At 37.0% G+C, this 10,849-nt stretch overlaps 1 protein-coding gene across 1 annotated transcript in view; it reads left to right on the top strand.

Moving 5' to 3' along the window:
* REV3L (REV3 like, DNA directed polymerase zeta catalytic subunit) overlaps positions 1–10,849 on the top strand; it is a 250,501-nt gene that overhangs the window by 209,927 nt on the left and 29,725 nt on the right. The window contains exons 21-23 of the mRNA XM_007940793.1: positions 3,120–3,238; positions 7,764–7,905; positions 9,726–9,970. Coding sequence (XP_007938984.1) covers positions 3,120–3,238; positions 7,764–7,905; positions 9,726–9,970 — 506 coding nt within the window. The remainder of the gene's footprint in view (positions 1–3,119; positions 3,239–7,763; positions 7,906–9,725; positions 9,971–10,849) is intronic.

The raw sequence follows: 10,849 nt of genomic DNA on the forward strand, positions 1-10,849 counted from the left end.
AAAAAAAAAAAAAAAGTCTCCAGGAATTGACGGAATACCCATTGAGATGTTTGAACAAACTGATGCAGTGCTGGAGGCACTTACTTGTTTATACCAGGAAATTTGGACTGCTTCCTGGTCAAATGACTGGAAGTGATCAGTATTTGTGCCTGTTCCAAAGAAAGGTGATCCAACAGAATGTGGAAATTACAATATCATTAATACCACACGTAAGTAAAATCTTGCTGAAGATAATTCAAAAATGGTTACGGCAGTATATTGACGGGGAGCTTCCAGAAATGCAAGCTGGATTTAGAAGAGGATTTGGAACAAGGGATATCATTGCTGATATCAGGTGGATCTTAGCTGAAAGCAAAGAATACCAGAAAGATGTCTACTGGTGTTTACTGACTATGCAAAGGCATTCGACCATATGGATCAAAACAAATTATAGATAACATTGCAAAAAATGGGAATTCCAGAACACTTAATTGTTCTCACGACGAATCTATACATAGACCAAAAGGCTATCGTTAAAACAGAACAAGATATGTTGTTGTTGTTATTGTTATGTGCCGTCGAGTCGGCCCCGACTCATAGCGACCCCTCCTTGGGTTTCCAAGGCAGTATCACTACGGAAGTAGGATTGCCCAACCTTCCTTCCGAGGAGTGGCTGGTGGGTTTGAACCGCCAGCCGTCTGGTTAGCAGGCAAGTGTCTTAGCCACTCTACTACCAGAGCTCCTCCTAGAACAAGATATACTGCATGGTTTATAATCAGGAAGGGTGTATGTCAGGGTTGTATCTTTTCACCATACTTACTCAGTCTGTATGCTCAGCAACTAATCTGAGAAGCTGGACTATAGGAAAAAGAATGCAGCATCAGGACTGGAGGGAGAACCGTTAACAACATGCAGTATGCAGATAATACAACTTTGCTTGCTGCAAGTGAAGAGGACTTGAAGCACTTACTGATGAAGATCAAAGACTACAGTCTGCAGTACAGATTATACTTCAGTATAAAGAAAACAAATCCTTCCAACTGGAGTAATAAGCAACATCATGATAAAGGGATAAAAGATTGAAGTTGTCAGGGATTTCATTTTACTTGGATCCACAGTCAACACCCATGGATGCAACAGGAAATCACACTGTATTGCACTGGGAAAATTGGCTGCAGAAGACCTCTTTGAAGTGTTTGAGAGCAAAGATGTCACTTTGAAAACTAAGCTGTGCCTGACCCGATCCATGGTATTTTCAGTCACCTTACATGCATGTGAAAGCTAGAGAATGAATAACGAAGACCGAAGAAGAGTTGCTGTCTTTGAATTGTGGTGTTGGTGAAGAATACTGAAAGTACCATGGACTGCCAGAAGGAAGAACAAATCTGTTCTGGAAGAAGTGTAGCCATAATGCTCCTTGGAAGTGAGAATAGCCAGACTGTCTCATGTGAGAAGAGACCAATCCCTAGAGAAGGATATCATGCTGGTAAAGTAGAGGGTCCACGAAGAGGAAGACTGTCAATGAGATGGATTGACACAGTGGCTACAGTGATGGGCTGAAGCATAGCAGGGGTTGTAAGGATGGCACAGGACTAGGAAGTGTTTCATCCTTCAATCAGAGCCAACTCAACAGCACCTAGCAATAGCAGCATGCTGCATTCCAGTGTTGTCATTCTCGAGACTGAAACTGTAGTTAAAGTAAGACCAGCTTGGGTCATTTCACTGAGATAAACTTAACATTCTGCCCCTGTTTGGTACTTCCTAAGTTGTAGAAATGGAAAAGAAAATATTTTAAAATTATGACGTAGTACAGAATTGTAAAATGTGTTTGAACTATTAAAATCCCAAGCTGATTGGAGAATAGCGTCTGTTGGTTCTTTGATTTCCATTTTACATTGAAATAATTGCCATTGTCTAGATTGCTATGTCTTGTAGTTATTTCTTAGCATCTAGCTAGAAATATATTTTATGAATTTGAACCCTTTTTTAGTATTCTTTTCTATTAACAAAACTTTGCCTATAATATTACAAATGACAAGACATATCTGCCATTTTCCTTGACTCTTGCTTTTGGAATGAAATTAAGTGGGTCTATAATGCCATGATGTGTATTGGGTCTTAGTACTAATGTAATTCTTGGGAGCAGGATGAATGCCCACCTTAAGTAGATAACTCATCCTCGGAACTATGGAATCTCATTAATCTGTGTGTCATCAAAGACCAAAGAGTAAGTAAGTAAAGAACAAGAAATTAATTTGCTTAACAGTGCTTATGTCTGTCAATATTTATATTGGCATAATGTAGAAAGAAGTGATAAAACTGAGATCTCTTAAAATAAGTATTACATTACCAAGTTGAACCTCATCAAGTCTTATTTTTTCTAATATATTTTCAATAGTAGTTTGTTAACAACATGTCTGTCCAGTAAGCTATACAAGCAGTTCTTGGGATATGAATGAGATCTGTTCCTAACTGTATCTTTAAGAATTTGTAGCTAATTTGGCACAAGTGCCTGCAGTTCTTATTTGGCCTTACTTGACTGCAAGAAAAGGCTCAAAACCCTTTTCTATTATTTAAAAGCTGCATGTGCACTTGTAGCTGCAAGTGAAGGTGATTGTGATGAAGAATTTGTTGCAGTAGGGATTGGTTCAGTCATTTCGGAGTGAGGACAAATTTACATAACATCAGAGCGCAAGTAGGAGTTATCAGTAAGGAGCTCTGGTGGTATAGTAGGTAAGGCATTTGGCTGCTGACCAGGTCAGTGGTTCAAACCCACCAGTTGTTCCCTGGAAGGAAGATGGGGCAATCTACTTCTGTAAAGATTTACAGCCTCCGAAACTCAGTAAAGGTTGCTATGAGTTGAAATAGACTCAATGGTAGTAAGTTTGGTTCTTTGGTTTTAGGAGTTGTCAGTAAGTTGGAAGTAACCTGTAAATGGGCATAACCTGTAACTGGACATAACCCGGGGACTGCTTGTACATGGTTTTAAATTAACTATGATTCATTTTAACCCAAATCATTTTTACATGTACATCTTTTATATTTAGCACAAAAAGTTTGAAGTGATTGTTGAGATCCTTCAGAGCTAAATTTTCTGCTTAAAAAACAAGCATTATTATAATGATGTCTTCTTTTTTTAGGTGGCTCTAACTAACTACACCTTTGAAAATGTGAGCTTTCATGTTCTTCATCAGCGTTTTCCCCTCTTTACCTTTCGAGTTTTATCAGATTGGTTTGATAACAAGACAGATCTATACAGGTAATATTTTATAACTCCAAGGAAGATAATATCTCTTTTTTAAAAATCAGCTTTACTAGGGTATAATTTATATACAGTAAATTGCACACATTTTAAGTGTATTGTTTGATGGCTTTAAAAAATGTATACAATGTAACTACTATCCCAATCAAAATAAAGAACATGTCTAATACCTGGTAAGTTCTCCTACACAGCTTTACAGTCAGCCTACCCATCTTCTAACCACTCAGGCAAGTACTAATTGGACTTCTACTACCATAGATTAGTTTTGCCAGTCTAGAACTTGGTATAACTGGAATTATTCTTAATGTACCCCTTTGTATCTGATTGTTTTTGAAATGCAACCATCTTGCAAAAATCAGTAGTTGATTACTTTTTATTACTTAGTAGTATTCATTTATACTCAGTATATATTGGGCAAATCTGCAAAATAACCTCTTTAAAGTGTTAAAGAGCAAAGACGTCTCTGAAGATTAAGGTGCACTTGACCCAAGCCATGGTATTTCTGATAGTCTCATATGCATGTGAGGGCTGGACAGTGAATAAGGAAAAGCATAGAATTGAAGCATTTAGATTATGGTGTTGGCAAAGAATATTGAATGTACAAAGGACTGCTAGTTGTTGTTGTCAGGTGCCGTCAAATCGTCTCTGACTCATAGCGACCCCGTGCACAACAGAACAAAACACTGCCCAGTCCTAAGCCAGCTCCATGATTCTTGCTATACTTGAGCCCATTGCCACTGCCACCATGTCAGTCCATCTCATTGAGGGCCTTCCCCTCATTCATCGACTCTCCACCTTACCAAGCATGACATCCTTCTCCAGGGAATGGTCCATTCTGACAACATGACCAAAGTATGTGAGACGAAGTCTGGCCATTCTTGCCTCCAGGGAGCATTCTGGCTACTCTTCCTCCAGGACAGACCTGGTAGTTCTTTCAACAGTCCACGGTACTATGAGCATTCTTCGCCAACACCACAGCTTGAAAGCATCAATTCTTCTTTGGTCTTCCTTATTCATTGTCCAGCTTTCACATACGTGTGAGGCGACTGAAAATACCGTGGCTTGTATCAGGTGCACCTTAGTCCTCAAGGGAGACATCATTGCTCTTCAGCACTTGAAAGAGGTCCTTTGCAGCCAGTTTGCCCAGTGCTACACGTCTCCTGATGTCCTGACTGCTGCTTCCATTGGCATTGATTGTAGAACCAAGTAATTTAAAGTCTTTAACAATTTCAGTCTTTTCTCCATATATCATAATGTTGCTTATAGGACCAGTTGTGAGGATTTTTGTTTTCTTTATATTGAGATGTAATCCATACTGCAGACTGTATTCTTCAATCTTCATCAGTAAGTACTTCAAGCCATCCTCACTTTCAGCAAGCAAAGTTGTGTTGTCAGCGTATCACAGGTTTTTAATGATTCTTCCTCCAATCCTAATGCCACATTCTTCTTCATATACTCCAGCTTCTTGGATTATTTGCTCAGTGTATAGATTGAATAAGTATGGTGAAAGGACACAACCCTGACACACTCCCTTCTTGATTTGAAACCATGTAGTGTTCCCTTTTTCTGTTCGAATGACAGCCTCTATGTACAGGCTATCGTTTATGTACAGGTTCCTCATGAGTACAATTAAATGTTCTGGAATTCCCATTCTTCTCAGTGTTTTCCACAGTTAGTTATGATCCACACAATCAAATGCTTTTGCATAGTCAGTAAAACACAAGTAAACATCTTTCTGGTATTCTTTGCTTTGAGCTAGGATCCATCTAACATCAGCAATGATATCCCCCATTCCATATCCTCTTCTGAATCCAGCTTGCATTTCTGGAAGTTCTCTGTCAATATACTGCTGCAACCATTTTTGAATTATCTTCATTAAGATTTTACTGATGTGCAATACTAATGATATTGTTCAATAATTTCCTCATTCTGTGAGATCACCTTTCTTTGGAATGGGTACAAATACGGATCTCTTCAGTCAGTTGGCTAGGTAGCTGTCTTCCAAATCTCTTGGCATAACCGAATGAGTGCCTCCAGCAGGGCATCCATTTGTTAAAACATCTCAATGGTTATTCCGTCAATTCCTGGAGCCTTGTTCTTTGCTAATTCCTTCAGTGCAGCTTCAACTTCTTCCTTTAATACCATTGGTTCTTAAACATATGCCGTCTCCTGAAATGGATGAAGATCAACCAGTTTTTTTTGGTACAGTGACTCTGTGTATTCCTTCCTTCTTCTTTTGGTGCTCCCTGCATCATTCAATATTTTGCCCATAGAATCTTTCAGTATTGCAACTCGAGGCTTAATTTTTTTCCTCAGTTCTTTCAGCTTGAAAGCTACTCTCCGCTCAAGGGCAAGTTTCAGAGTCTCTTCTGATAATCCACTTTGGTCTTTTCTTCCTTTCTTATCTTTTTAATGACCTCTTGCTTTCTTCATGGATAATGTACTTGATGCCATCCCACAGTTCATCTGGTTTTTGGTCACTAGTGTTCAGTGCATCAAATCTATTCTTTAAAATGGTCTCTAAATTCAGGAGAGAGATTATAAAGGCCATATTTTGGCTCTCGTGGACTTGTTTTAATTGTCTTCAACTTCAACTTGAACTTGCAGTATGAGCATTTCATGGTCTGTTCCACAGTCAGCTCCTGGCCTTATTTTGGCTGAAGATAATGAACTTCTCCATCGCCTCTTGCCACAGATATAGTCAATTTGATTCTTGTGTATTCCATCTGGTGAAGTCCATGTGTATAGCCATCATTTATGTTGTTGAAAGAAGGTATTTGCAATGAATAAGTCACTGGTCTTGCAAAATTCTATCATGCACCCTCCAGTGTTATTTCTATCACCAAGGCCATATTTTCCAACTACTGGTAACTCTTCTTTGTTTCCAACTTTTGCATTCCATTCACCAGTGATAACCCATTTTGATTACATGTTGTGTCCATTTCAGACTGCAGAAGTTGGTAGAAATCTTCAATTTCCTCATCTTTGGTTTTGGTGGTTGGTGCATAGATTTGAATAGTAGTAGTATTAACTGGTCTTCCTTGTAGGCATATGGATATTATCCTATCTCTGACAGTGTTGTACTTCAGGACAGATCTTAAAACACTCTTTGTGATGATGAATGCCACACCATTCCTCTTCAATTTGTCATTCCTGGCATAGTAGTCATATGGTTGTCTGAGTCAAAATGGCCAAAAGCAGTCCATTTCAGCTCACTAATGTCCAGGATATCAATCTTTATGTGTTCTATTTCATTTTTGACAACTTCTCAAATTTACTAGATTCATGCTTCATACATTCCATGTTCCAATTATTAATGGACGTTTGCATCTGTTTCTACTCATTTTGCATTGTGTCAGATCAGCTAATAGAAGTCCCGAAAGCATTACTCTATCCATATTATTAAGGTTGTCTCTACTCTGAGGAGTCAGCTCTTCCCCTGACCTTAAAATAGAGCTGCCTTCAAGCAAAAAGCAGACCCGAGCCCCAAGCCCCAGGACAAAATGTTGAATAATAGATGGTCAGTAAATGAGGAGTAGGTGTTTGGTTTTTTGTTTTGTTTTTGGTTTGTATTCTGGATATATGTTTTTGGTCATATATATGTATATATGTATATACCCAGATTGTGGCTTGCCTTTTCCTTTTCATAATGATTTCAGCTGCAGACCAGAGATTTTAATTTTGAAGAAGTCCAGTTCATCAGTTTTTATTTTTAGTTAATGATTTTTGTGCACTTTGTAAGAAGTCTGCTTACCTAAAGGTTGCAAAGATTTTTTTTCCACTATATTTTCTTTGAGAAGTTTTATAATTTTAGTTTTTTTAACATTTATGAATATGATTCATTTTTTATTAATTTTTATGTGTGGTTTGAAGGTCAGGGTTCTTTTTTTTTCCATATAGATATCCAGTTATTCCAGTGTTGTTATTTTTTAAAAAATTCCTTTCCCCATTGAATTTTTTTTACCTTAATTTTTATTGTGATTTGAGTGAAAGTTTACAGAGCAAATTCATTTTCTATACAGTAATTCATACACATTTTATTTCATGACATTGACTGTAATTCCCCACAAGGTAACAGCTTTCTTCCCATGTCTCCCTGTAGTTACCTCTTCCTTGTGTCTTCTTTCCTATGCATTCCTGCCCCCGTGCACATACTGCCCTTCTGTTCTCGTTCTAAGGTGTCTAGCTACCCAGTGTAAATGTTCACCCTATATGCCTGTGTGTTGTTTGGCTGGAAGCCACAGGAGTGAGTTACAGGCCTGAAGGATCCATTGAATTTCTTACCACCTTGTCACAAATACTGTTTTAAATTTTGCATATCTTTACTATCCTTGAAATACCTAAATTTTTCTAATCTTTAACTCCTTAGTATTACTTTGCTTAAGGGCTCATATCATGATTCCCATCTCCTTAAGTATTCTTACTTTTAGTATGTATGTTTTTGGCAGAATAAAAACAGTACTAGTTTCAAGTTGCCATATTTTCCTCTGGTGTTCATAGAATGAATTCTTTATTTTAACAGATGGAAAATGGTTGATCATTATGTTAGCCGTGTCCGTGGAAATCTCCAAATGTTAGAACAGCTGGACCTGATTGGGAAAACCAGTGAAATGGCTAGACTTTTTGGCATTCAGTTTTTACATGTATTGACGAGGGGTTCACAGGTAGGAAATCAGGTTTTCTTTAACATTTGAATGTGAGTAATACAATTCTGAGATGTTTGAAAGTGATTTGATATTTTTGAACTTTCTATCTGGTACCAGCTACTCAGCTATCTAATCAAATCTTGTCATTTTATTTTCTGGGAAAGTTTTAATTTTACTCTAACAGCTTCACCTTTTATTTTCTTTCCATATCATCTTTCTAGCCAGTGCCAACTTTTTCATGATCTTAATAAAGTTTCCATGCCCTTGAGGATGATAATACATTTCTGAATATTATTTGTGTGATTAAGGATACCTTCAGTGACACCCCTCGAACTTGGGGGAAGCAGCAAAGAAAAGTCTACCTCTCTTTTCTTTGGCATCCTTAATTTTGGCCTTCTCTAACTCCCAACAAGTAATTTTAATGTATAAAGGAAGGATTTGAGAATTGATATAAGTGGGCTGTATAACTTTTTAAAATGTTGAAGGAATCTGGAACATTAGAAACTATTGAATTTATTCTTTCCACCTTACTTCCAAAGGATATGATAAGAATTATCATCAGATGCCTTGCTGAAATTGATTTCTTGTATTCATTCAGCAAATATTTATTTGAATACCTATAGTATGTTTAAGCGCTGTGCTAGATATCAGAAGTACATTAACTCCCTCAGGGTCCTTAACCTCATAAAACCCTTCATTTAAATTATTTATGTCTGTAACATTCCCAAATTGACTAATTCAGCAAATACAGCAAAAATACAGCTCTAGCTACTTTAGTATTACATGTTTATTTACTTAATTTTATTGTTTATAACCTATTTATTTCATTTATTTATACTTCAAAAGCTCAAAAGTCTTAGAAGAGATTTGAGCTGGCTTATAATAAAAGGCAAAAATACCTTAAAACCACTTGAGAACATTTCACAGAACCTATATTAGTTCTTGTAGATGTGTTTCTATCTCTAGTACCCCAAACCATCTGTTTAATGATGTACCTTATAATCTAGTGTCTGTTATTGTTTCAGTATTATTTCAGACCCTAGTTTTGGTAGGGACTAGTGTTAAGCTTTTAATTCTGTAATCTCTATGTTTCCTTCTTGAAATTTTCAAATAACACTTATTTGTCCCAAATCTTCCAGCACCCCTTTCATTCTCATTTTCCCAAATAAATTTCTTGAAGATTGCTGACTAACTTTCTTAATGAAATTGCCAAACTATGCAGCTGTCACTTCTGTTATTGTTAGTAGCTGTTGAATCAGTTTTGACTCATGGTGACCCCATGTGTGCATAGTGGTTTTCAAGACTGTAATCTTTTGGAGGCAGATCACCAGGTCTGTCTTCTGAAACACCCGGGTGGCTTCAAATTGTCAACCTTTCAGTTAGTACTCAAATGCTTAACAGTTTGTGCCACCTAGGAACTCCTTATTATCATACAGTTGAACTCAAATGAAACAAATACCAAAATCTTTGCACAGCTGGACTTGATTGGGAAAACCAATAAAATGGCTAGAGTTTGGGGCTGTCTTTTCAAAATTAACTTTTTTTTTTTAACATCATTCGACATATTTTACATTTTTTAAGTCATGTGACATATTTTACAGTTTTCATCAGTGCTAAAGAAATAGGAAAAGGATTTACATATTTCCCCTTCAGATACCTGCAAGTTGATGAAACAACCAATACTAAACTAACTGTATAACTGTATTATAATAAAGTCATGCAGCCTTATTCCAAAGAGTAAACACCCCCAAATAATTGTCACATATTTAAATGGCCAATGTATTTAATATTTAAACTATGTTTCTTCCTCTTTTCACCTTCCCCCTTCCTCCCTTCAGTACCGTGTGGAATCAATGATGTTGCGTATCGCTAAACCAATGAACTATATTCCTGTGACACCTAGTGTTCAGCAGAGATCCCAAATGAGAGCCCCACAGTGTGTTCCCCTAATTATGGAGCCTGAATCTCGCTTCTATAGCAACTCTGTGCTTGTTTTGGATTTCCAGTCACTGTATCCTTCTATAGTGATTGCATACAACTACTGTTTTTCCACCTGCCTTGGCCATGTGGAGAACTTGGGAAAGTAAGGTTTTTTTTTCATATTTGCAATTATGTTGTTGTACTTTATAGTTCTTACTAAAATGGGACAGACTTCCTTTGAGCATATGTTTATACTTGAGACTGTCCTTATGAGCAGGATGAATAGTATATAGTATGGCTGATCCATTCGTTGCAGTTACTTTACTGATTGTCATGGATCACCATATGAGTAATTCAGCTTCAGGGATGGATGATTCATATGAAGAGGATCCTGAATAGAGTAGCTTTGCAATTATCTGTTTCCCTCTCCACGTATAGCTACAGCCTCTTTTAGAAGGAGAGTATCTTTGTTAGTATAAATCATTATGAGGATTATGATCTTATAACTCCAGCTGTCACCTCCTTTTGGTGGAATGCTTGGTAATTTTTTTAAAATAAAATTATTAAATGTTAGATTGTACTAATTCATGTTAATCAGATTTTATAAACCAAATGACAGCAGCATTTTATCTTATTTATTTTATTGTGATTTTGGTATAGTACATTTTAAATACTTAAAGGAGTAGATTCTTTTCTCAAAAAAGTACAGCAATTATAATGATTTTTATGTGTATGAGACCAAGTTTTGTGGTTTTAGTCTAGAATACACCCCACTCCTTCATAGTAAACATTTGCAAAAATAGTATTGATAATCCTATCTTTTTATTAAGAATAGGAATTTGGAGAGGTTATTTGCAATCTTTCCTTTAAACCAAACCAATGCACTGCCATCAAGTCAGATCCAGCTCATAGTGACCCCTCCTTGGGTTTCCGAGGCAGTGTAGCCAAGTGGCTAAGGCACTTGACTGCTAATCAGAAGGCTGGCGGTTCAAACCCACCAGCCACTCCTCGGAAGGAAGATGGGGCAATCTACTTCCGTAGT

The sequence above is a fragment of the Orycteropus afer genome, unplaced genomic scaffold (genome assembly GCF_000298275.1).
Source record: "Orycteropus afer afer isolate SDZICR_OR568_19922 unplaced genomic scaffold, OryAfe1.0 scaffold00072, whole genome shotgun sequence".
In the NCBI taxonomy this organism is placed as follows: Eukaryota; Metazoa; Chordata; class Mammalia; order Tubulidentata; family Orycteropodidae; genus Orycteropus; species Orycteropus afer.